A 27,738-nucleotide genomic window follows, 5' to 3' on the forward strand; every position below is an offset into this window, starting at 1 on the left:
GTAAAAATAATTTTGCACAACAATAACATAAATTGATGCATAATTCTATTAAAATAGTATAAATTTATAAAATCTGACTCACCAGCCAAACATGTTCAAACATCTTTCCTCTGAACTAGCTCTGTAAACGAGCATTTTTCATTAGTTCCTTTGAAAAATAAGGCTTGGGAAAATGTAGAGCTTTTGATTCATGAAAACCAAAGCTAGGAGCCTCACTAATAATGTAAGCTTTCCCGATAACCAATAAAAATGCATGCTCAAGATCGCGCAGAAAACTTATGTCTTTGACCATCAAGAGTGGAGGCATAAGCTTGGCATCTAAAATTTAAAAGATGCATTATGTGTGTGTGCGAAGGTTCTTTATTATGCAGTAATTGAAGTCAGAACTGAAGGTGAGATTGAAATGAAAGAGAAATGTGAGATTGAAACGATTATGTTCTTGTATCATTAAGAATGTGTTAGTGTTTAACTGCCACTACAAAATACTATTGTGGATGTTCAACACAAGAATGAAAATGGATAACGAGATTGACTTTAAGAGCAATATCAGTTTGAACTACTTTAATAATGACAAAAAATTGTGTTTATAAGAAAGATTAATTTTGGAATAATTTGAACTTTAAATTTAGCTTTTAACATGTATCCAAGTGTATCTCGTGCTATCATCTACAATGATAAGAATATCCTTGAACGTCTTAGATCAAATGCATTGTTGGCAAGGTTGTGATTGATATATATAAAAGGAAGCCTTTTTTGTTTAGCAAGATGAAAAAATGAAAATTTAAATTGGGAGTAGAATTAGAAGAAAAATCAATTCTTTTATTGATGTCAGAATATATTGATATGGATGGATAACCAAGGCATGATTGCATAGACATATAGATGATTAGAGCATTCACAATGTTAGAGCACTCATAATGAATATTCTACTCTATCTTTTAAAATACCTTATCAAAACACACATTTTTCTATTTTACCTCTAAATTTTACATGATACCATACATCAGCTTCTCTATATATTTCTTTACATCATTTAAATATTATATCTTTAAACATATTTTATTACTTAAAGTAAAATAAAACAATTGAAAAAGAAAAAAGAAATAATAAATATATACTAAATGGAGAGAGAAAAGTTATAAAAAAATATTAAAATATTATATAAAGGATATGTAAATGTAAATATTGATTAATTGAAATTTGTGCATAGCTATTATAAATATATGTATAAAAGAGCTGATGAAAGATGTTTTTATGAGTTTTAGCTAAATATTATAGAGAAAGTGTATTACAAAATATATCACCAAAACATACATTTTTTTAATTTACCTCAAAACTTTTACATTATACCATATATCTGTTTTTCTATTTTTTTTCTACATCATTTATATATTATATTTTTTAAAATATTTTATTTATTTTAAGAAATAAAATAATTAAATATAATAGTATCACACTTGTATATATACAAAAGTTTATAAAAAAATAATAAAATATTTATAGCTTGATGAATAGTATTTCACTACATATAAAGAAATACTATTCATTTAGGTAAAAAAAATATAACTTTACATCATCAATTGGAAAACTACTTAACTATTTTTTCTCTATATTATAAATAATAACACATTTTAACTCATCCATTGGAAGTGCTCTTACAAAGTCATACTAGTTGGTCAATGTTACACTCATTAATATGGCATTAACTTTTTTGAAACTCACGCTCCTCATGGTCATTTAAATAAGAACGTCTACATGCGACTACTAAAGGTTATCCTCAAATTTTGTTTGTAATCTCAACAAAAATCTATATGGTTTAAAACAGGCTTCTAGATAATGGTATGCAAAATTGAAGTTCTACTCTTCTTAAAGATGGATTCCAGCAATCATCATCATATGATTCCCTCTGCATTCAACACAAACCAAGTGTTTTCTTGCCATTTTAGTTTATTTTAACAATATTATTATAGTCAGCAACAATATTGATGTCATATCTGAGTTTAAACTTAGTCTTGGTTCTAGATTTAAATTAAAAGACCTTGTCCTTTAAGATTCTCTCTTGGATGAGAAATTGATTGATCTAACAAAGGCATCTCTATATCTATATCTCAAAGTCCTTTCACAATACAATTTGCTTATTGATACAAGATATCTAGGAGCTAAATTTGCATCCACTCCTATGGACCTTAATCTCAAGCTTAGTAAAGTAGATGGAACTTTACTCTTGGATGTTACAAGTTATTCCAGCATGATGAGCAAGATAATTTATCTCACCATCACTAGGTCGAACTTCTCATTTGTTGTTGTCAGTTCTTAAATGAACCTCATCTTCCTTACCTCAAAGCTACCCAATGTGTCCTACAATATCTAAAAACACTCTTGTCAAGGACTTCTTTACCCATCATCATCTACAAGTTTATTTGCTTATCTACAACTTAAGGTGTTTGCTTATGTGTATTAAGGAATCTGTGTTGACACTAGAAGGTCAATCTCTAGCTACTGCATTTTTCATGGCAACACTTTTATATCTTGGAAATCCAAAAAGCAAACCATAACAACAAAATCATCACCTAAAATAGAGAATATGGAGGTATGGCCAATGCCTCGTGTGAAATCATTTTCTCATGATCTTTTTACCACCATCTATTGTGATAAAAATGTTGCAATTCACATTTCAAAATTCATGTTTTTCATGATAAATTAAAACATGTTGATTTTGTTGCCACATCGCAAGTGAAAAAGTCCAAATGGTCCGCTCAAGCTCGTATATGTCACCTCCAAAAGCAACTTGGCTATTATATTGAGAGTAGTTGTGTTTCATTCTCAATTCTATAATAACATATCTAAAGGTTTAATCAATTTGTACACTCCGTCTTAAAGGGGAATATTAGATTAGTTATCTAGTTTAGTTAGTTAAGTTTGTTAATCAATATTGTTGTGCCTATTATTCCGCAGTCGAGGGCACGCCAACACATTGGTCTTGAACAACCGATTTGAAGACACATGGAACCTATTTTCGACGCAGGTGACTCTTCCCACCAAGGAATGCCTCGTATAAGCATGACTCCCAAGGAGTCTGAACGAGGCCCTCACAACCTTCGATCGGGCCCGAGAGACATGTCAGCAAATTTGACGAAAAAGTGGGGCCCACGAGCAGTACAAAGTGCGTATCCACCTATCTCTAATGTACGGACTCAGCGGCAACCTGTGCTGCCAACACAGATTGTGTCTGGGGAAGTAGTAGGAGCACCACCACTTAGTCTCCTACCATTCTCCATGCACCACAGGACCACCTCATTTCCCAAATAGGAGATGTGGCCATCAAGCTCATTTCCTCTCCAGCGTAAGCAAACTATGAACCAATCATGGGCGACCATGTATCTTCACGAGGTGGTTCTCCATTAGCCCCACCTAATCGGGGGAATCACCTCTAATCTTGTATTTCTGCTTTACATCTACTACAGTGTATAAATAGGGCAGTGGGAGTTATTTGTTAACACATTAAAACTTTTGGAGCAAGCTAAAGCCCTACCCATTTGTAACCTAAGAAGACTTGAGCATTTGGCAAGTCCTTCTCTGAAATGCAATGACTCCTGGATCGAGCTTCATTAATAGCCTAACCTTGTGAAAAACGCAAGTGTCATTTTCTCTAATATTATCATCCTAACTCTCTTCTTTCTTTCTGCCGTTGACGAAAAACTACGTCAACAAGTATATTGTTAGCTAAGTTGTTATAGTTGTTAGGTTGTTCCTGCCTATTTCATTTAGTTTTCTTGGCTATAGACATCCCTTCCTTTGTACTGAACACTTGCTTAGTAATACAAGTTTTGTTTCTCTAATTCACATTTCCTAATAGTCCTTAAACACTTTTTTTTACCATAGAGAAAAAAGAACCCGAGGATGAAGAGAAAGATTGAAGAAAAAAATAAAACAAAAGCTGAAGAGAAGGATTAAAGAAAAAAATAAAACAGAGATTAAAGGACTAAGAGAAAGGTCTCTAAAGGAAAGGCCATAGAAAGATTGGAGCTCGAAGTTGACCTTTATGTTTTAGGTTTTCCCTTTATGATTGGTTGTACCACTGAAGACTTTTGTACCATTCAGTTTCGACAGAGTGAATTTGCTATCCTCAGTCCATGGTTTTTCTCCTGAAAGAGTTTCTACGTAAATGTGTTCTTTATTTTTTTGTTTATTGCCTATTCGTTTATCTACAATATATTTATGAATATGTACCAAAACGTTATTTATGAATATGTACCAAAATGTTATACCCATAACATGAAATTGCTTTTAATAATAAATCTCATCTAAAATAAATATGATTGGCTGGAAAAAAATTGTCACATAATTATAATTGTATGTAATATTTTAGTACATACTTTGAGTGTTATAGCATTACTCATATTTATATAAATATTACTTTAATTGCTAATCATCGTAATATTTCAAGAGTGTAACGCTGGTCTATTCACATACTTAGATTCACGTTATATGTACTGCATAAAAAATTATAGTAGTTATACTCTTTTGGACCCTGTGTTTTGTCTCATTACATGTTTAAACCATGTGTTGGTTTAGAGACTATTTTAACCATTTTACAAAATATAGGATCCAAAAAATAATTTGTCAGAACAATAATGAGACAAAACACAGAATCCAAAAAAATATAAACCCAAAATTATATAATAAGAGAAATTATGTAATTTTTTTACTTCGACGTAGTAAAATAGTGCTACAAACATCAACTAATAAGCATTACATAAAAATAAATAAAGGGTTTATACCTTTTTAGACCCTGTGTTTTGTCATATTACCTGTTTGGACTCTGTATTTTGACAAATTATTTTTTGGACCCTATATTTTGTAAAATAGTTAAAATAGAACCCTAAACTCAATTTTGATAAAGAAAAAATTAAATATAACAACACATTTTTTAAGCAGAATGATTTTATTTTTGTTCTGAATTGTTGGTTTAGTAAATTATTTATAATTTTAGTTGAAAAAAATTGACCAAAATCGAGTTTATGATTCTAATTTAACAATTTTACAAAACATAATGTCTAAAAAATAATTTATTAAAACACAGAATCCAAACAAGACAAAATACAAAGTCAAAAATTGTATAAACCCATAAATAAATTATGTTAGATACTAATATAAGATACAGAAAAGTACCCAAAGCACATATAAACCATTAAAAAAATGAGCACCATTGTCATATTGTGTTTATAATCACCCACCCCAAAACCCAACACCGACAATAATCTCATCCACCTATTTAAATTAGAAACACAACATATTGAAAATAATAATCACCCACTCCGCAACAACACTATAATCCCCTACCCAAAATCCACCCTAAATTGAAAACACAAACACCAATTTCAGCTAAAAAAAAATCCAAAATACCAAACTTTGAAAAACTTGAAAATAATAGTCACCAATATCACAAAATCAATATAATCACCCTTCCAAATTAAACAAAATATATATATATAGCAAAAATTCAAAATAACAATTAAAATCCACAATTTTAATATCATGATATATCATGATGGCTACAAAATGATATCATGAAATATGAGATCTAACAAAAGAGAAATATTAACGTATTTAATTTGAATATCTATTCTTACAAAAAAAAATTGAAAATCTATTATTAGTATTTTATATATCTGATCGATTTTTTTTCAACACTATTTTTGTTATTAATGGGATCATTTCACGAGGGGTTGATGATGGAATTGATCGCACAAAACACGATCCCATTAGAAACTCCCTCCTCAAAATCAATGCATGCTCAAATAAAAAAAAAGGAAAGAAGGAAAAAAACTAAGTTTAAAAAAAAAAAGATGAAATCCAGTACAAGAATATTATCAAACTTCGTTGAAATACGGTATATTTTAAAATAAAAATTTGAACAATACTTTTGTAAATATTTATATGAATAAGTGGGCGAAATTATTCTTAATTCGTGTTAAACTGTGGGCCTAAGCTCTCAAGTATGTGCCGATTTCAATTTAAATTGCCACAATTAAGGTGATCAAATTGTTCAATGTTTTATTATAAAAAATATAATATGGTCGACTTCTAAACAAAGTAGAATAGAGTTGAGTCTTGAGACTAACCTAATCTCAAAGTAGAATCACACTATGATAATGCTCATGTATGGTTCAAATCTTACTTGGAATCGGAAGTTGCAGCCCCCAAATCTCATTCAATAGCAGTGTCGTGCTTCGTCATTCATCTGTACTAAACTGTTCTTATTTCAACATGTTTAAGCAATATATTTATATAATAAAGCAGTACCAGTACTGTTCCATTTTGTAAGATGAAAGACTATCTCCAATATAAGATGTAAATTTTGTGTCAAATTTGACACAAAAAATGAGTCAATACCATATTTAGCTCAATATTTACTAATGTGTTCCAATATACAAGATGTAAATTAACTAAAAAAAATGTCAACAATTCATTTAATATTTATTGATAATATACAAAAAAAAAATCATATTTTTTTCACTTTATATTGAAAAAAAAAGTAATATGGTTAGTCATTAATAGTGGCAATATGGTAAATAAAAAAAGATATCTATTGTTATGCTAAATTTTGCCTTATGCTATATCTTGTGCCAAATTTGGCACACTTTTTAGAACACCATTAGAGTGATACTTTTACTAAAATATGTTAAATATAAAATACACATCTTTTTGGCACTCCATTGGAGATGCTGATAACTCTATGATTTAGAGTTATTTTTATTAACTTTGAACTTGAATTTTGGGTGAAAAGAGTAATGAGTGTGATGTTATTTGTAAGTTTGTTTAGTTTTTACCTTTCTTTTCTAGTTAGTGTGTTAATGCAAGAGTTTGTGAGTTGTTGTTAGTAATTATAAATATTTATGTAAATTTGTGTGTTTTTGTCATTCAGGAAAGGAACCTTCAAAGCGCCAAGGGAAATTAAAGGAATCAAGAGACAAAGGGGACAGAAAGGGAGCATTGCTGCTCGGATGCTGTAGGCCAGACTTGTAGCAATTCTGGGAAAATGAAGACTGACGTGGACAAAAGCTAGCTGCATTTATTTACTGACCTCAGCGCCTATGTGGCACCCATTTTAGTGAATGAAGTTAGCTAGCTGAGGTGGCAAGAAAAAATGGACCAAAGATGGAGTTGGGTTTTCTAATTAGGGTAAGGGATAGTACCCTAGAGGGGGACAACCGTAATACACCAGAAATCTAGAGAGCAAGGAGAGTACAGTGAAAAACCAGAGAGATATACACAGAAAAAGGCATTACCTACAAGAAGAGAATCACGACCAAGGAAGGAGGAGGACTCTAGAACCCGATTCTACTCTTCTCTTTCTTCTATATTTCCTTTTCTGTAGTGTATACTCTTGTTTCTATAATTTGTGAACTGAATATTTGCTATGGATGAACAATTTCTGTTTTGGATTGTAATTTTCAGTTTAGACATGAACTAATCACCTTGAGATTTGGGTGGCTATGAACCTTATGTGATGAAGTATTAATGCAATGCATGAGTTTAGTAATTTGCCTTTGTTCATTCAAGTGAAATTAATGTTTAATGATTGTTGATTACTGGCCATAACTAACAATTAAACTAGCTAGATCTGATTTTGGAAAGAATCTATCTAGTGGAATCAACTTGAATGATACAAGAGAAATGCCATGTTTAGGTAGTTCTTAGTAATGAAATAGGAATATTTTACTACCTTGTATAACCTGAGATTTGGTGAATAAATACATGTTTTACAACCTGATTTAATATAGGACTGTATTGAATTAAGTTGTGGAATTATATCAGTGGGTTTTGGAAAAAGCTTACTGGTTTATTGTGAAATCTGTTAACTCTGTGCATAATTGCTGAACGATTGCTATAACAACTAGGCAGATTAACATAGGGGGAAATAGCCATCCAAATCTAATTGTTCACATAGATCTTCTCTTAATTAATTTTTTCTGAGTTCTTCATTTTATTTTAGATTAAATTACGTATACCCATTTAATTTCAGATTCATACTCCAATCATGTTCTTAATTTTGTTATCTTATTTTTAAATTGTTCTTTAGTTGATTTTTGCAATTATTTAGTTTAAAATCCCTGTGGAGACGATACTCATTTACTACTATATTACTCGTTGCCAACTGTGTATACTTGCACATTTTAATTGCTTAAATTTACGCAACAGATGCTCTGGAATAACATTGAATTGATGGTGTATTACAACAAAATGGAACAGTATGGGTGCCAGAGTGGCATTACATACATGTCCTATATATAAGATACTATGTGGTATTGGACACTTTTTAACGTGTCTTATAGAATTTATCTTAAACATAAAAAGGTAAACACAGTCTTTATTTACTGGTGTGCTATATACCCGTTCTTATACGCGTGTGTATATACATTTATATTTTTTTAAGTAGCATGTACATCTAATTATTGAAGGAGTGGTGATATTGATAATATTGCATATAAACGGTGAAATGGAATTATAAAATATTTCAGCATACTTGCAGAGTTTAGGTCACTGGAACTTTGCAACAAACGTTGAAGATATCATCTAATGAAGTATGATCACCTGTCCCTTCATCTTTCCTTGCATACAACAGTTGCTTACCTTTGAAGATAAACATTCCACCCTAAGTCATAAAACATAAGATGAGTAAATAAAGAACCAAATATTCAAAAAAAAATAAAAAAATCAAATTAAGTACTAAATTTTAGACCAAGAGTAAATTTAGCACCATGCTCAAGTTCAAGTGCTGAAAGTATATATCTGACCTGTTGTAACACACTACTTCTATCATCTGGGGTGGCTGCAATGGTATAGTTCTTCCCAGCTTTCTTCAGTTCTTCAAATCTAGAAAACACCTTAACCTGTCATATTTGAGTTTTGAACATGTATAAGCATACAACTAACCATTACACAAAAACCCTTTTCAATAAATCATAATATTTCAGAAAACAGGCCATTTTAAAGAAACATAATTAAAAAAATTTACACTGGCTGGATTGAAGAATGTTCGGCCAAATCCATAGTATAGGCCCAGAACGTCATATGCCTACAGAGAAGTGTCGTACATTGTTCTAAATAAATTAAATAAGGATATCAAACAAGTAAAATTAATTTGGTGAGTGTTACCTTGCGATCAGGATCAGCATAAAGGCAGTCCATTGGAAATGGTAACTAAAAATGGAACAAGATGAACGAAAGAATCAGCATAATGGGTTAAGACGTAAGATTAGGCCATGGTGGTGTTATTTTAGAGTACAACCCAGAGATTAAACTCACCTTAAAAACAATCAGAAGCATTTCATAATTCCATATTTAAGTATATAGCTCCTACTTCATATCCCTTTGTTTGAAAAGCATATAACATAGATATGTAACCACCATCATGTTACACGACATACTTATTCTCAATGAATAGATAGAGCCCAACATATGATGCCATGTTTGAATTAGACTTGACCATATTGACTTTCATCCTTTTGAAAGCGACGAAAAACATCAAGTGGTCAAAAACATTCAATCATGATGCATTTTTAGTTATTGAACAATATTTTAAATAAGCACGTCACATGACATGATAATAGTCAACAATCTAAGATTACATGCTAATCTTTCATTAACATTTGTTAAAAAAATAATCACAGAAATATGACAAGTGACACAGCCTAGATTCATTGAAGGTTGATATATCATCGTTTCCAAGCGCCTGCAACACACTAGCGCTCAACATATCCACCTTAACCTAAATTTCTCAAACCTGTGAAGTGATTCAGAGAATCTCTCTAGAAAAGGCTCACCTATTACTTACGCCTCTAGAAGATCTCTATAATATAATATACACTAACTCACCATTTATTTGTATTTAACCTTTTATTACAACGCAATTTAATACAACCTGGAATATCAGGTATGTCCGCTTCAATAATTCGATTGTACTTACTAATTGGGTACCACCGATTTTTTAACACTAGTTCCTCACTATAAGACTCAATTCAGTAGTGGTTTGAGAACGTCAGAATTTGTAGTTCTTGATGAACGGTTTATTTTAATTGTATTTTTTTTTCACATTGGACCATGCAAATATTGCCTCTCTCATTGGCTTTATAGTCTTTTTTCCACTGCTATATCTTTTTGGGAGATTTTATAATGAATTGATTTTGTATCCAACATAGGAATGACCAAACTGCTTCCTTCTATACAATATAGAAGGATGTTGATCAGTACAAAACTTCCAACGCAGCTTGTTGAACTGCTGCTACTCTCTAATTGAAGATAATTTCTTGCGACTTTCTATTTACTAGGCAAGATTCATCAACTATTTTTTGTTTTATTTTTCCAAAATTGTGGTTATGAAAGACTTCTAGTGTAGCTTGCTGAACTGCTGGCACCAAGAGCTTCAACAAATAAACATACTTCAACGGCTATTGTTGAATTTTGAAAAAAAAAAACAGTATCAAATATAACTAATGTGGTTTGATTTGATTTTATTCTACAGGCTTCTCCTTCACTTTATAAATAATGGTTTTGTTGCAAGAGAAAAGCATTAAAAAAAATACAAGTGAATATCAGAGAGAGAAGTGAGTGAGTTCAATGTAATGTGGAAGATAGGATGGATGCAGATATGAAGTCACCTCACCAAAATCAGAGTAGAGTTTGTTCAACCTCCGATAGTAGAAAATTATTGGCAGAAAATAGGTCTAAGAAAAGAAGAAAGGTAATCCGGTAAGAACATCTGATACAAAGCCAGATTGGTAATAAAAGGTTACACTCAGAAAAATAAAATAAAAAATAACCTACAGTTTGAATATTATTACATGCTAGCCATTTGTGTATTGAATATTATTAGATTTGATAGAAAATATTTTTGACAAGAAAATATGAACTTTTTTTTAAGAAAATAGTAACGCTTAAAAGAAAGAAAAAACGTCAAAAAGATGTATCATGTACACATTAAAAAGATAAAAAATATTTTATTTGATCATTAATATTATTTATTGGTGTAATTACACTGTAATTACTTGATTTAACAAACACGATTAACCTAGTAATTCCTACTAATTACATCAAATTCTGATTACCAAGTGGCTTTCCAAAAGGAGCACCCTAGATGAGTGCATACTCCAAAAAAATTGGGACTACAAAAAACTATGTAGATTTGCTAGCAAAAGTGATAACAAGAATCAAGTGAACTTGATCAATATATCTCGAAATTAAAGCGCTCAAGGGCACATTTTTGAGATAGGATTATGAATTCTAGCTAAGGTGGAGATTGTTGGTTGGCTCAAAAGTCAACCATATTAGCTGAAATTGTTGAACTTTAATATTGTTTGTTTCTTCAAATTTTAACAAAACTTGTTGAAGCTTGTTTAATTATTGAAGCTTTCAGTGCCATCAACAACAATCCATCGTGATGTATAATACCTCTTGTGGGTTTGGACAAATTATTGAACTACATAAAATCTGTGCATTTGGTGTATCATTTGTTTTTTCCTACAATAATTGTTTGAGCTTCCCCACTAGCATATTCATGTCAGGTTAGACTTTGAAACTTACTAAATGTTATAGCTACATGTTAGACTTCTATAGAAAAAGGACTTAGACAGTCCTCCCTTCTCAAACTTCCGACTCAAAAGGGGATGACGAAAACATACCCGTTCTGCGAGAATACGAGCTTTGTCGGGAGTACCAACACCAACTGCAATAAGTTTCACACCAGCTGCATCAAATTTTGCTTTTGATTCTTTTAGTGCTGAAGCAAGCTCCCAACTAAGAACAAGAACAAGAGACAAGGATATATAACAAGAGATACACAATTTCGGATGAAACACTTCCTACCAAACCGTTTGTAAAAAACTAATTTACCAGCAAATACAACCAAAGTGCCTCAATAGTGCAACAACAGCTACTCCCTGAATGAAAAAGCGCAAAAGGAAACATTACTATTCCCCTTCAATAAAGCAACGAAGCAAAAAATAAATAAAAAAAGAAGCAAGCAACTTTAACTCATCTAACTCATGCCACCAATTTCCGTTTTCTGTCTTTTTCACATACATTGATGTCTAATAAAAACAAGCACAATCCGAAAGCAGAGATACCTCTCAAAAAGTTGAGAAAAATTTGTGTTCCGATCAAATATTAACGAAAATATTCTATCAATGAACACAAGGGAAGGCATAAGCATCAATTACACCCTATTATACAGTTCCTCAAAGAACCGAATTAGATTATTTACCTCATTCTGATCCCAGAGATCCTCGAATTTGACGGGGTCGCCGGCGGCGGTGAAAATGCTAACATCGCCGAGAATCTCCCCAATACTTGGGTCGAACTGGGAAACCGCAGCTCTCGTGACGAAGCGGGTAGCCCATCGATCTGGTTTAGGGGAATATACGGAGGAAAAGCAAGGAGCTTGAGTCCTCAAGGGCAGGAGAGCTTGGGAACGGAGCCGTTGACATGGTGCGGAAGAGAATAAGAGGGAGGAGCGCGCGTGGACCGCGAGAGGAGAGAACAAGGCCATTCAGATTAGGGTTTTAAAGGGACTAAAGAAGTGAAATCCAAGGGAGGCAAGAGAAACTCTGCTAGTGTGGAAGATGAAGGAGGGGAGGTTTTTTGAGTGGCGGGACAACTTCCTTGTGTACTGTGCGAGTGAGATATCATTGCCGGGAATACGACGCCGCTTTGTTCACCTTTTGAATCGCTTTATGATTTATTTATTTATTTCTCGGTCGTTCAATATTCGTGTATGTTCTTTCTCGATATATTCCTTCTGTTTTTTCGTTATTCCATGTTAATTATATTTTAATCAGCAAAGTTTTGTAAACTTCAAGGGATTTAAAAACAAAAAAATACGAGATTCTTATCTTATTGGAGGATTTACCATTGCAATCAAATAAGGGCACACATTCTTTGTTGTTTTTAAATTGAAAAGTATTTTCGGTAAATTTTGTTAATGATGGTGTATATTACCGTTATTCAAAATATTTTGCAAATTTTTATAAAATTTTGAATAATTTATCATTCTAAAATTAAAGTTCAAAGTTCAAATAGGTAACCTTCAACGCACATAAAAAAAAATACTCACATATGCAACAAACTATATGAATTTTTGTTTCTACATTATAAATTATTCGGAATTTCTCAAAAATTTACAGAATACTTTAAATAACTACAATATACACGACCTTAAAAAATTGCACCGAAAATACTTCTCGAGCCAAAAATTAGAGGGGGTGCACCGATGTGCGCCTTTTTAGGGGGTGTACCTAGGAACTACCCTATCTTATTATTACACTAAAACAAGTAATAATAATATATTATTTATAATTTTTTCCTTCCAAACTATGACATATATTTTAATGTGCCTTTTGATTTTTTCAAGCAATTAAAAATTACTTCACACTATTCACTTTATGACACGTTTATTAAATAGTAATCGGAATTGGAATAAATGAATGGGAACAAAATCTAGAAGAATCAGAATCATTATTGTATTAAGTTATTTACTAAAACTGAGTGGAAAATGAATCAGAATCATTTTATCTTGTTTATATAATCAAGAAAGAGAATCAGAATGCTTTAATTGACAAAATTTCCCTTTTACAAAGAATTTTATTTTATTTTTTTATTTATTAATATATATAATTAAAAAGTAAGTAATGAATAAAAATATATATATTCATAAATGTATATCATATGGTATAGGTGGTATATATTTTTAAAATACAATATTATAATTATAAATGAGTTATTTGGTAATAATTAAAAAAATAGTTTTTTATTTAATTAATTAAAAATTTGACAATTAAACATAAAATAGTGTTTGATAACTCTATTTTTATTTATTATTTTTTTAAATTTTAAAAATAGAAAATTTTCACTTTTAAATTTTTTTTAAACCGTTTTCCATTTTTAGTTTCTTTTTTTTTTCTTCTTTTCTTCAAATCAGCACATCAGTTTATATTGTTAAAAATACCATAAATATAAAAATTATCAAACGCATTTATTATTTTTTATTTTTGAAAACAAAAATAGTTATCAAACATATTTTTAATTTTTAAAAATAAAGAAAAAATATAAATAATAATTCTATTTTTGTATTTAAAAGTTTCAAAAACAAAAATTTTACCAAACACAACCAAAATGTTACACATAAATATAATAATATTTTTAACGTTATTTATCAAATCATAGACTTAGACTTACTAGATTAGTATAATATTGTTAAGAAAAAAGTAAATATACACATTATTTATTTATGAAGTCAATATAACCAAATCAAAAAAATTATAGCTAATAACAATCTTAAAAAATGTCAAACTTAAACGCAAACACAAAAGTCTAGGTTGTAACATAAATAGTAATGTTCTAATATCTCAAAATAACTATTAGGCATTATTTTGCAACATATTCATAATTTATTGCATTTTCACCTCATCTGACATTGCATAAAACACTAGCATCAATGAGGGTTTTTCTGCTAACATGTTGGTGGCTTTATTACATTGTATTGCAGTTAGGCTGTCAATCTTGCTTAGTTCTGTATATAAATTGGCTTGCATATCAGCTACTTCTTTATCATTCAATAATGCATTGATCAATCCTTGAAGCTTGGGGACGATTTCTGATACAGATTCTGCTAATGCACCAATATTAGCTGACATATCATCCATTACCTTTGACATTTTATTTTTATTACGTTGTTGGGCACTAGTAGTACTCTCAGTGGATCTATTACGCATATTACTAGGGTGTTGAGTATATGAGACACCATCAAACTCATCTATTTCTTCATCATCCCCTCTATCAGCTATATTATCATCAACTCCAAAATCCACACCAATTGTATCCTCTTGTCGTATTTCCTCTTCATCATCGTCAGCATCACCAGCATTTGTTCCAGTAGCACGATCTTGACCATATATTTCTGCTAGCTTGTAGTAATAAGGAAATGGTTTTCCATAAAATCCACTTGCATCTTTACATTTCTGTGTATTCACAAAACAATGCAATCACATGTTCTCATAAATAACAGACATTAATATATATATAAATATATGTCAAACTATATTGTATTTACCTTCACCCACTCATCAAATGCACTTTTTTCACATAATAACATCATATGCTCATTGTCCCAACCAAAACCACTTAAAGACAACAATTTAGTCAAGCAACAATACTTTCCCTTCAAAGTTTTAATATGAGATTCAATGTGAGGTGAGACCTTCAATCTAGAACGCTGTAATTTTGTTTCTAACATAATCTCTATTTTTTGCAAATATCCATTTTTAAATCCACAATCATCCCGCCATGTAGGATTTTGACTTAACTCTAGAAGACAGTCGATCAAAGCATTGTCTTCCATTGGAGTCCAGTAATGTTTATTTTGACCTCTCCCTCTTTGACCTACATTAGAGTTAGAACCCATCCTGTACATTCATATAAAACTTCTCATGAGTATAAAAACAAAACTCATAAGAATTAAGTACTCATAAATCAATATAAATGAAATTAAACTCAAACAACTTGGACAAAAAGTATGCACATTTTAAATTAATGTATATATGTCGCTAATACAACAAAATATGATCAAAGTGCTCAAATACAAATAGTAGAACAATAAATACTAAAAAAAAAATTATCCTAAACCTCTATTTGCTTGCCATGTATTCCACATTTCTTCTGCCAAATTTTGTCTCCATGTGGTTCAAGAATTTGAAGACTCAATACTATTTATATAATTATAATTTGTTGTAGTATGATTTTCTGGAAAATTATTCATCTCATTTTCCATTGGATCAATGTTCATCTCTTTTCGAATAAAATTGTGCAACATACAACAAACAGAAATTATACGTCATTGTGTTTTCAAGTCATAAAAAGATGGACTTCTAAGAATTGCCCATCGCATTTTCAACAATCCAAAACAACGCTCAATTACATTCCTAACACTTGAGTATTTCACATTGAAGAACTCTTCCGATGTGTTTGGAAGGTGTCCATCATCCCAATTATTAAGATGGTATTGTGTTCTCGAAAAGGTGCAAGAAAACCTTGACCATTGGTTTATCCAGCATCAACTAAATAATAATAACCTACCACCAACATAAAATAAATTTTGTTATTCGATAGAAAACTACATTGTTAGTTTGAGATTAAACTTTTACAAGTTTGCTATAATTTATTATTTTACCGTTAGGGACTTTTAACCCATTTCTCCTAGTCTCGACATCTCTCAATACTCGTCCATCGTGTGTTGAACCTTCCCAACCTGGTAAGGCATATATAAATTGCATGTCTTGTGAACAAACCCCCAAAACATTGGTTGCGATCTCTCATTTTCTTGTCCTATATCTTGGTTTATCAGCTTCACGTACACACACTCTTATATAGGTTCCATCTAATGCTCTCAAACATTTCTACATCAAATTCATTCCACTTATTATAACAAATTTTAGTTAACAATCAACAACTAAATTTTGTAATCCATAATTCATACCTTAAACCACTTCCACCTTGGATCGATTGAGGTCTCTAATACTGGCTCAGGTGCTTTCCAAAATTCTTTTTGGCAGTGAATCATTACTTTTAAACATTCATGAAAATATTTACTAACAGTTTTTCCTGATCTCTTAAAACTAAAACCAACAACACGAATCTTATGGTGGTGTGCTAGAATATATAGAAACATTGCTACCATCTCCTCAATCGATACATTGCGTGTCCTTCTTAAATTTTCTCTTGTAGTGAGTATGCTACATAATTTTTGAAAAGTTTGTTTATCCATTCTTAATTGTGAAACACATTTGACATCACTTTCATACACTAAATCATGTATGTTTTCTAATTGTCTATAGACTCTCATAATAGATAACGGATGATTGAGACGTTTTTTTGTAACCTATCCATGCATAAGCACATGTAGTTGTACATACACTCAAAATAATTTGTAATAGTACAATCAAATTTTGTACTACAACAATTATCTTTTGTTTCCTTGTCAAACTTAACGAAGTCATTCGTCTACAAAAAAAAAACATAAATTAACAAAATATTTTGGTATAAAAAATAAATAGTCAAATTATCTTTTCAAAATATAAAGATAGCAACCAATTAATTAACAACATACATATATATATATACTATGTATATATATAAATAATTTGGTTATCAACATTCTTTTATCGTTTTCCTTTGTTTTGTTATTATTTATTTTTGTTTTTTTAATTGACTTTTCTCTTTTCTTCTTGCCACTATATTGTACATAAATGAGTTTGACTTCTTTTATTAAAAAAAAAACTACTGTGCCTCTTTATTTTGTTGTAACATTTAGTAATAATTAATTAAATAATAACTTTAAAAAAAACTATTATTTATTTAATAAAAATATTTTTCATAAATACTATTATTATAATACAATACATTGCACTAGAAGACAAAAAAATTAATACATACATAAATCTTTAAGAAAATAAATCAAGAAACAATATAAATTTTAAAAAATTTAAAATGAGTAATGATATTCTATTTTCTCCCCCGTAACTCATATATAATTCCTCAATTATATAAAGAAAAAACATATTAATATATTATATATATGGTTAATATATTATTGCTTAACAATTAATATTATTAAGAAAAAGTATTTTTTTCCAAGATTAAAAAAAGTATTTAAGCATCATTATATATATATACTAGTTTTATGATTTGTGGCTCGTTGATTTGAACGATTAGTTTTAAGATAAAAATTTAATATTAAAAATTAAATAAGTAATACTTAAATGTGAGAGATTGTTTAAAAAGGTTTGTTTCAATGTTTCAAATATGCCTATTATTCTACTATTTTCATTATTATTATTATTTTTAAAAAATTGATATGTTTTTAGAGTGTTTAAAATATTTTTATTAATAAAAGTTCATTTTCCATTATACATTAATCTTCTCACGTCAAATTTTTTATCTTTAATAAGTACCGTATATATAATAAATAAATATTTAAAAATAAATAAATACATACAAACACTAATTTGGTACAAAATAATAATAATAGCTTAAATAACTAAAAGCTATTTAAATTAATAAATTATATTCCACGAAATATGAACAAAAAAAATCTATCATATATACATCATCACATATGTTGGACCTATCAATAATATTCATGCAAAATTGTTGCTTATATGCAAACCTTAAACACCACCTACCATGAATACGCTTAAGAAAAAAAAAAAGAATCAATCATAAATACATCCATCATTTCTCTAATAAAATAATTAAAAAAAAAATAATAATTTAACATTCTTTTGCAAAAAAATCAAACTTAAAAATTAGTTACTTATGATGAAGTATAAATAATAAATTTGAATGCTAGTTAAATATTAATTATATATTTCCTAATTGTGATTTTCAATGAATATTTATGTATCTACTTTATCAATATATTATTTATAAACTATTTTAATAATAATACGAATATAAATAACATGATCATTATATAAATATATATATGAGTACACTCTTAATGGTTACTTTGATATTAACCATTGGATTAAGATCAATGGTCCATATTTATAGTTTTTAATTAAAATTTCTAAACATAAATTGTGATTTTTTCAAATTTTTAGAAGAGTGACCTGATGACATGCCGGTCACATTATTATTAAATTAAATAATTAAAAAAAATATTATCTAAACATTATATAGGAAATTTGCATTATAAATAAGCATTATATATGTAACTCATCACTTTAAGTAAATGTGACAAAAAGAAAAAGGGGGAAGGATCTTATTTAAAATCACAAAAAACAACATTAATATAAAATATATTAACCATGTTAGTACGCTAATATATATTATCATTGAGTTGATAGAACAATTGAGAGATAGAAACACATGCATGCTAGCTCATTATTTGTTGTCTACCAAACTTTCATCATTTTGAATTAAAAAAGAATATGCTTAAGGTTATTGTATTATTATTTTTTTCGCAACTTGGAGTTCATATATAAATTAAATATTTTAATCACATTTTAAAAGTTTGTTAAAACTAGTGTTATACCCAGATTTCGAGCCATAGTAAATATGACCTCGAAAGCTGAGTTCGCAACAAATGGTCTTGTGAGGATCAGCGATCAAGGGTTGTAGGTCGAGCCTGCAAAGTACGATGTATGATTTCGAATGCGGTGATCTCGAAATGACCCCGATCTCGAAAGGTAGCTCCGAAAACACCTTCATCTTCAGGAACTTCAGAGCAGGGTTCTTGAGCTCGATATCCCATCTCGAAAGAAACGTTAGCTCGGGAGATGTTAGTGGCTCGCACAATGACATGAGACCAGAAAGGCTGGAGACTTGAAGATACGCCATAACCACCTTGAGTATCTACTAGTGTAATAACCATGAGATGTAGTCCTCATTAATTGATGTAAATCCCCAAGAATTGTGGGATGTTATTTAATACAGTTATACGCCCCTTGATCTTTGGGGGATGTTTCCTTTAATATCTGATTATTGGCATTTAAAGCCATTTATTTGTATTCACAAAAGAGTAACTACCCAAAATATGTGGGATAGTATTCTGCATCCTTCTATATAAATAGAGAAGGCATGCATCATTGAGAGGGGACCGAAATTCTGATCCTTGAGAGAAAACTCTGGAGAATTCTGGCTAAAGAATTGTTTAGAGAGAATCTTGAGATTAATAACAGAGACTCGTGGACTAGGCAGATTTAACTGCTGAACCACGTAAAAAACCGTGTTTGATTCGTTTGTTTATTTGTGGCCATTGTCTTAAATTGTTTACGTGCTCTATTCTTTTATCTGTTGACGAAAAACGGCGTCAACAGTTTGGTGCTTTCATTGAGAGCCTTAAGCATTCATCCCTGAGAGATTCATGGCTACAAACAATCCGAACAATCCTGAAGAAAATTACCCAAGGCGTCCTGGAAAACAGCCAATGGAGAACCCGGACGCTGATGAGAGGAGTGGGTCCTCCGATTCCCGGGGGCCACCTCCACAACCAAGGGATGAGGACATGTACTATAACCCTGAACGTTATGTCCCTATTGTAGAATTGGAGAATCGGCAGCTGAAACAGTTGTTGGCAGAAGCCAACAAACGTAACGAGGAGTTGACTAGGATAGCCGCAGAGGCGCAGGTGGCTCAGCCCCCGCCTCCGCGCGAAGACCAAGTCCCTCCTCCAAGGGACGTGCACGTTCCTCCCCGGAGGCCCCGTGGACGTCCACGAAAAAATGCTGCCACAAGGAGGCCGGCACAACCTCCAACACCAACAGAGCCATCCGCACCTTCTAGACCTCAGAGGAATACCCGGGCTCGGGTCCCACCTAATACACCTGCGGAAGCACCTGCAGGAACTGAGAATAACCGAGCTCCTACCGAGGCTCGGACTCAGGTTCCTGGTAGTGCACCGAACGCAACTGGCCCATCTCGGGCAAATTCTGGGCCCTCTAGGCCAAAACAAGGAAGACAACCACCGTCACCTATACGGTTCCCACCGTCTCCCATAAGATACCCTTCACCTCCCCGTAGAAACGCTCAACCTGTTCAAAATCAGGGTCAAGGGCGTACGGAGGATAGGCAAGGACACAGGGAGACTTTCCAGGAGCGGAGAGGCGCACAATCTGAGAGAAGTCAGACGTCCCGGTCTCGCACTGCGGAGACAAGGCGACATAGAAAGGATTCACCACGAAATGACCGATCAATAAGTTTCACCAGTGACGAGTCCGGAGAAATCAGGTTCGTCAGTAAACGCGACCGAGGTCGTAAAAATACTGGAAGCCGCAAGACCCATCCCGACCTGCGGAATCATCTGAATCAGAGCAGGGGGAAGGGAGATCAGACGAATCCGGACCTAAGGAATCACCTAAATGGGCGTAGAGATCCCCCACGGAGACGCGAGCCTGGGATCGCGATTAACGATCGACAATTCCAAACACCGCCTAAGGACCCAGTACAAGAAAGGATCGATCAGCTCGAAAAAGCCTTTAGGCTTTTAAAGAATGAACGAAGGAACGGTCGATATGAGGACTCCGATGAGGAGCTCGAGCCGTTTGCTCCCAATATTTCTAACACTCAGTTCCCCCAAGGGTTCCGGATTCCTCACGTCCCAGCGTTTGAAGGAAAAACCGACCCATGCAGCCACCTGAGTACATTCAACACTATCATGAGAGCTAGTAATGTGGGTTACGAGCTCAGATGTATGTTGTTTCCGACATCATTGGCCGGACCTGCCAAGAGTTGGTTCGAGAAGTACAAGAGACATTCTATAACTTCGTGGGATCAATTGTCTAGAGACTTCAAGAAGCAGTTCCGGGCTATGATGGGAGTCAGACCCGAAGCATCCACTTTGACTAACGTCCGACAACAACTGGGCGAAACACTGAAGAGCTACCTGACAAGATTTAATCTAGAGGTCGCCCGAGCTCGTGACGTGGATGACAGTGGGCACTTGATGGCCATCCGAGCTGGTGTTTTACCCGGGAGTGCCCTTTGGGATGACATGCAAGGGAAACCGGTGAGGTCGATAACCGAGTTTAACAGATGGGCGCAGAGATTTGTCAATGTAGAGGAGGCGAGGTCAACACTCAAGGCGACCTCGCAGACCGAAACTACAACGATAAACATTAACTCCGCCTCAACCTCGGTTGACCCAGCAGCTACACAGCCTACCTCGGAGAATCCCTCCAAGAGGAAAAAGAGTGAGGGAAATAATCCCGAGGCTGATGGAGGAAAGAAGAAAAAAGGAGAAAGGTATTTCTCCATATATAAAGTGCACACCGAGCTCAACGAGTCTCGGGAAAACTTATACCTGGCTAATGAAAACCAGGTCCCCTTCAGGCGTCCGGACCCTATGAGGAATCAAAAGTCCAAGAGGGATTCCAGCAAGTATTGCAGGTTTCATAGGGACACCGGCCACACAACTGATGAGTGCCGACAGCTAAAGGACGAGATCGAAGGGTTGATCTCGAGAGGTTATTTCCGGCAGTATGTCAAAAACCAGAATACTGGACAGGCTACTGCCAGCCAGAGAGTAGCCGCGCTTCCGGCAGCACAGAATAATAACTCCCGATCTTGGGATGATGACAGGCCTCCGCCGATAGATGGAGATGACGTAATAACCATCTCGGGAGGTCCTCATCTCGCAGGAGGGGGCAGAAATGCTCAAAAACGATATGTGAATGAGCTGAAGACAGGGGACGGGTCTCCATATGAACCCGAACCAAGGGCACCAAAAAGCCAAAGGGTTGAGACTCAGCCTATAACCTTCACCGAGGAGGATGCCTCCCATGTCCAGTTCCCTCATCATGGTCCACTCGTCATCACCCTACAGCTTGCCAACAAAAGAGTGCGCCGAGTTCTCATAGACAATGGGAGCTCAGTTAACATTCTTTATAAAGCAACGCTAGAAAAAATGGGACTCTCCCTTCGTGACCTGAAGGCTTGTGCAACCACGTTGTACGGCTTTTCTGGAGAAGGAACCGCCTGTATGGGGTCCATCGAACTCCCTGTGACCTTGGGAGACTATCCAGTCTCAGTGACCAAGATGATGGAGTTCGTGGTGGTAGAGTTACCATCTGCCTACAATGTATTGCTCGGGAGACCCGCCCTGGTCGGGCTGGGGGCAGTTTCATCTGTAAGGCATCTAGCCCTTAAGTTCCCAACTCCAAGTGGAGTCGGAACATTGAAGGGAGATCAATTGGCAGGAAGGGAGTGCTACAGCATTTCCTTAAGGGGAAAGAAACAAATGAGCGCGCAAGCACTCGTTGTCATACAGAATAAAGATGGGTCAGTTTTAGAAATTGATGAGGAGATCGATCCAAGGATTGAGGAGAAGGTTGACCTCCAACCTTTGGAAGAGCTCGAAGAGGTTCAGCTCGAGGAAGCTGATCCCTCAAAGAAAGTGAAGGTCGGGAAACAACTCCAAGACGAATCAAAATAGCAATTAATTTGCTTTCTAAAGAAAAACCAGGATGTCTTCGCGTGGTCACACTCTGACATGGTGGGAATAAGCCCTAATGTAGCGAGCCACGCATTGAATATAAACAAAAGTTTTCCCCCGAAGCAGCAAAAGCGAAGGCAGCTGGATGAAGACAGAAAGAAAGCACTAAAGGAGGAGGTAGACAGGTTGAAAGCAAATAATTTCATAAGGGACGCTTTTTACCCAGACTGGGTGGCCAATCCAGTGTTGGTCCCGAAACCCAATGGGACGTGGAGAACGTGCATTGATTACTCAGACCTCAACAAGGCCTGCCCGAAAGACTGTTTTCCCTTGCCGAGAATTGACCAGCTCGTAGACGCCACGGCGGGGCATGGTCTGATGTCGTTCATGGATGCTTATTCTGGATATAACCAGATTCCCATGCATGCCCCCGACCAAGAGCATACGAGCTTCATCACAGACAAGGGGCTCTACTGCTACAATGTCATGCCATTCGGACTCAAGAATGCCGGAGCCACATACCAGCGGCTCGTAAACATGATGTTCTCAGAGCAAATTGGGAACAACATGGAAGTTTATGTTGATGACATGCTTGTGAAGTCTCAACTTAACAAAAACCATGTTGATGACCTCGAAGAGTGCTTTGGCGTGCTCAGAAAGTACAACATGAAGTTGAATCCTCAGAAGTGCACTTTTGGGGTGTCTTCAGGGAAATTTCTGGGTTTCATTGTCAACTCTCGTGGAATCGAGGCTAATCCCGATAAAATAAAGGCCCTGATCGATATGCCTTCACCTCGGAAGCATAAAGATGTTCAAAGCTTGACTGGCAGGATGGCAGCTCTGGGCAGGTTCATTTCGAAGTCAACGGACCGCGGTCTCCCATTCTTCAACTTATTGAAAGGAAGTAAAAAGTTCGAATGGAAAGATGAGTGCGAGCTAGCCTTTCAGGAGCTCAAAAGGCACTTAGCCGAACCACCCATCCTATCGAAGCCTGAGACGGGAGAAGTATTGTTCCTATACCTCTCAACAACTGAACACGCGATAAGCGCGGTGCTAGTTCGAGAAGAAGAGGGAATACAGAAACCCGTCTACTACATCAGTAAAAGATTACTGGGGGCAGAGTCAAGATATCCACTAATGGAGAAGCTCGCCCTCAGCCTAATCCACTCATCTCGCAAGCTCCGCCCTTACTTTCAAGCGCATCCTATCCATGTACTAACAGATCAACCACTAAGGCAAGTCTTGTCCAAACCAGAGGCGTCTGGTCGACTCCTTAAATGGGCTGTTGAGCTCGGACAGTTCGAGATCACCTACCATCCGAGAGCAACCATTAAGGCGCAAGCGTTGGCGGATTTTATAGTGGAGTGCACCGGTACGGCCGACGACGAGGTAACAACCACGGCCCACGAGCTGTGGAAACTTTACGTCGACGGGTCGTCAAATGAAAATGGAGCAGGGGCAGGAGTTATTTTGATCACTCCTGCAGGGAGCAGATTTCACTCTGCTTTAAAGTTCGGCTTTAAAGCATCTAATAATGAAGCTGAGTATGAGGCTTTACTTGCAGGACTGCGAATAGCAAAGGAGCTCAAGGCCAAAGCTATACATTGTTACAGCGACTCCCAGCTCATGGTAAATCAAATCTTGGGAGAATACCAAGCTCGTGGCACGAAAATGGCAGCTTATCTGGAGAAGGCAAAATCCACATTTGAGTTTTTCGAGTTTTATGCGATCGAACAGGTTCCCCGAGAACAAAACTCAAATGCAGATGCCTTAGCTCGGCTCGCCACTTCCACCGAAAATGAGGAGCTAAATGTTGTACCCGTAGAACACCTGTCAGCACCCAGCATTACTGAGCCAGACAAGGAAGATGTGTGCATGATCGAGACAGAACCGACCTGGATGAGCCCGATCGTTGAATACCTTGAAAATGGAATTCTTCCAAAAGATCGAAATCAGGCTCGGAAACTAATGTATCAACTTCCTCGTTACACCATCCTGGATGGAAGGCTATACAGAAGAGGGTATTCCATGCCATTGCTCAGATGTGTGACTCCCCCCGAAGCGAAGAAGATTATTGAAGAAATTCATGAAGGGTTCTGCGGAGATCATACCGGGGGGCATAGCCTATCCAAGAAGATTATACGCCAAGGATATTTCTGGCCAACCATTAAAACGGACTCTTTCGAGTACGTGAAAAAAGTGCGACAAATGCCAGAGATTCGCCACGATACCCCGAGCTCCACCTTCCGAACTGACCATGTTGACATCCCCATGGCCTTTTGCAGTGTGGGGGATCGACCTCATAGGCTCGCTCCCAACTGGCAAAGGAGGAGTGAAGTATGCTGTGGTCGCGGTTGATTACTTCACAAAATGGACGGAGGCTGAACCATTGGCGACCATAACTTCGAAGAAGATCCTAGATTTCGTGATAAAGAACATCGTGTGCCGATATGGAGTGCCAAGAAAGATTGTGTCTGACAACGGAACCCAGTTTGATTGCGACTTATTTACCAACTTTTGTAACAAGAACGGTATAGTAAAGAGCTTTTCGTCAGTGGCTCACCCCCAGGCGAATGGTCAGGTCGAAGCCGTTAACAAAACTCTCAAAAGTTCTTTGAAGAAAAAGTTGGAAGAAGCAAAGGGACGATGGCCTGAGGAGTTACCTCAAGTCCTTTGGGGATATAGAACTACAGCTCGGATATCAACTGGACATACCCCATTTTCTCTAGCATACGGCTGCGAGGCAATGTTGCCCATTGAGGTCGAAATTCCAACGATTCGAACACAGATTTACAATCAGGATTCAAACCACGATCAGCTCGAAGAAACCCTAGACTTGATCAAAGAAAAAAGGGAAGAGGCTCAGCTAAGAAATGCTGCTTACCAGCAACGAACCACAAGATATTTCAATAAAAGGGTTCGAGATCAAAAGTTCGGAATGGGAGATCTGATATTGAGACGCGTATTCTTAGCAACCCGAGATCAATCGGCTGGAGTACTCGGGCCGAACTGGGAAGGACCGTACCAGATAGAATCAGTCATCCGACCTGGCGTATACAAACTGGCAAGATTAGATGGGAGCCTGATACCACGGGCATGGAATGGCGAACACCTTAGACCTTATTATCAATAGTATAGGAAAAGTGTTGCCTGTAACCATGATTCTCTATCCATGTTTCTTTATTTTTGAATGACGTGTCTACTTTGTTCCGCATATAATTTATTTTTTATTTTTACAATCTCTCTTAAGTTAATAACCTATGGTCACACTCATAGGATATTAAGGGGGCATCATTGGCATACATACTGTACGCCCTGGCTTTCCCACGGGCTGTTTAGCAGGACGATCCTCGGACTAAACATGATTTAGCCCGAGGCTGCCACAGGCCAGAGGCTTTATCTTCAGGACGGGCCCTTTCTAGCTCGAGGGGATGGATTTTCCTGCTCCCTCTTGTTGTTCCAGGAGCTGGGAACAACATCCGGCGACCTCTGACGGATCAGCTCGGGTTATGGATTGTTCCGGCAGCGAGCTTCTCAGGAAGCTCTGACCCTATGGGAAGTCAACACGCAAGATAAACGTGCATAATCCTGCCATCACGTGTCCGATATCCCCCTGACTTCTCGGACACGCAGCAGGAACGTGCGTATTCAGACACCCACGGACGGGTTGGGCCGTGCGGCCCATTGTTTCCTTCCATACTGATTAGACCGCACTTGTGTGTCAGGTTTAGGAATTAATCATGAATATCACAGACTTGATATGACAAATGGAAAGGTCACGGGATGACCTCCCTACCAATTTCCAGGTGCCTTCTCCTATAAATATGGAGACCCTGGGAATTGATAGAGGTTGGAAAAAATAGTCTTGTAAGAACTATATATTTTGTAAACCAATTACCCAGAAAAGATCAATAATATTGACTAGTGGAGTAGAAGGATTTTAACCTTCGAACCACTTAAAAACGTGTTTAAGGTCACCTAGTTCTTCTCACAAAGATTTCATATCTGCGGCGGTTCTACTTTTAAGTACTAATCTCTTTCTCTTCTTCTCTTAATTACCTGTTGCCGAAGAACCGCGTCAACAGTTTGGTGCTTTCATTGAGAGCAAGTCCAATTAGTACTACCACAAACATACAACTATGGTGACCACTCGATCCAAACATGGCAACGAGACAGAACAGCATGATGGGCAGGAGGCCCGCCATGTTGCCCTCCCCGAGGAGCAAGTTCCTGAAGTCCAGCAAAGGCCAGGAAAGCAGCCGGCCAGCCAAGACGACACTGGTAGTTCGGTGCCCCGGCCGCCTAATCCGAATCCATGTTATTATACTGCGGTGGAGATGGAGAATGCTCAGCTGAGGAGCCAGCTAGCAGCAGCTGGTCAGCAAATCCAGGATATTCTGAGTCGACTACCCCCTCTCACAACCAACGGTAACGTTGGAGAGAGGCAAGGCGAGGCTCCTAAGTCTCGCCGGAGTAATCGATCCAGGCATAGCCATTCGGGTAGACTCCCTGCAGCCAACTCCACCCCTTCATCACGCCATCAAGAGGCGAACTTCAGGGAAATGCCTCAGACCGAACCGCAGCAGTACAGCCGTTCGGTTAGGACATCAACCCCTAGCTCTCAGCCTTCCTCGAGGACGCCCAGAAGAGATAGGGGAAATTCCCAAAGGAGGGCCGAGGAGACCCGGAGACGTCAGCCCGTCCCCGAAGAACGTCCAGTTCCTCGTCCAGATCGCCCAGCGCGAAACCAT

The 27,738-nt window shown here is 35.6% G+C and overlaps 2 protein-coding genes across 3 annotated transcripts; both read right to left on the reverse strand.

The window, feature by feature from the left end:
• Nucleotides 1-8,354: 8,354 nt before the first annotated feature.
• LOC133807305 (thioredoxin-like protein AAED1, chloroplastic) lies at nucleotides 8,355-12,719 on the reverse strand. Of its 2 annotated transcripts, XM_062245551.1 has the most exons (7): nucleotides 12,266-12,717; nucleotides 11,896-11,942; nucleotides 11,685-11,799; nucleotides 9,163-9,207; nucleotides 9,023-9,082; nucleotides 8,802-8,897; nucleotides 8,355-8,659 (listed from the first exon to the last, which is right to left on the reverse strand). In XM_062245551.1, the coding sequence occupies exons 1-7, from the start codon at nucleotides 12,548-12,550 to the stop codon at nucleotides 8,540-8,542; spliced, it is 768 nt and encodes a 255-aa protein (XP_062101535.1). In that variant the 5' UTR covers nucleotides 12,551-12,717; the 3' UTR covers nucleotides 8,355-8,539. The 2 variants fall into 2 exon arrangements, with proteins under 2 accessions (XP_062101535.1, XP_062101546.1); XM_062245562.1 differs by lacking the exon at nucleotides 9,023-9,082 and having other exon boundaries at nucleotides 12,266-12,719.
• A 1,728-nt stretch (nucleotides 12,720-14,447) lies between these two features.
• Nucleotides 14,448-15,460, reverse strand: LOC133778023 (uncharacterized). Its single transcript, XM_062217825.1, has 2 exons — nucleotides 15,110-15,460; nucleotides 14,448-15,017 (listed from the first exon to the last, which is right to left on the reverse strand). Exons 1-2 carry the CDS (start codon nucleotides 15,458-15,460, stop codon nucleotides 14,448-14,450), a joined length of 921 nt encoding a protein of 306 aa, XP_062073809.1.
• Between the last annotated feature and the right edge of the window lie 12,278 nt (nucleotides 15,461-27,738).

The sequence above is a fragment of the Humulus lupulus genome, chromosome 1, assembly GCF_963169125.1.
Source record: "Humulus lupulus chromosome 1, drHumLupu1.1, whole genome shotgun sequence".
NCBI lineage: Eukaryota > Viridiplantae > Streptophyta > Magnoliopsida > Rosales > Cannabaceae > Humulus > Humulus lupulus.

Bases quoted from the DNA above. Each gene is read 5' to 3' on its own strand.
- LOC133807305 (XM_062245551.1), bottom strand. From the start codon at position 12,550: ATGGCCTTGTTCTCTCCTCTCGCGGTCCACGCGCGCTCCTCCCTCTTA. The intron at 11,943-12,265 runs GTAAATAATCTA...TTTTTCATTCAG, and splicing joins ATCTCTGGGATCAGAATGAG to GGAGTAGCTGTTGTTGCACT. The intron at 9,083-9,162 runs GTAACACTCACC...ACTTCTCTGTAG, and splicing joins ATGCTGATCCTGATCGCAAG to GCATATGACGTTCTGGGCCT.
- LOC133778023 (XM_062217825.1), bottom strand. From the start codon at position 15,460: ATGGGTTCTAACTCTAATGTAGGTCAAAGAGGGAGAGGTCAAAATAAA. The intron at 15,018-15,109 runs GTAAATACAATA...GTGAATACACAG, and splicing joins CATTTGATGAGTGGGTGAAG to AAATGTAAAGATGCAAGTGG.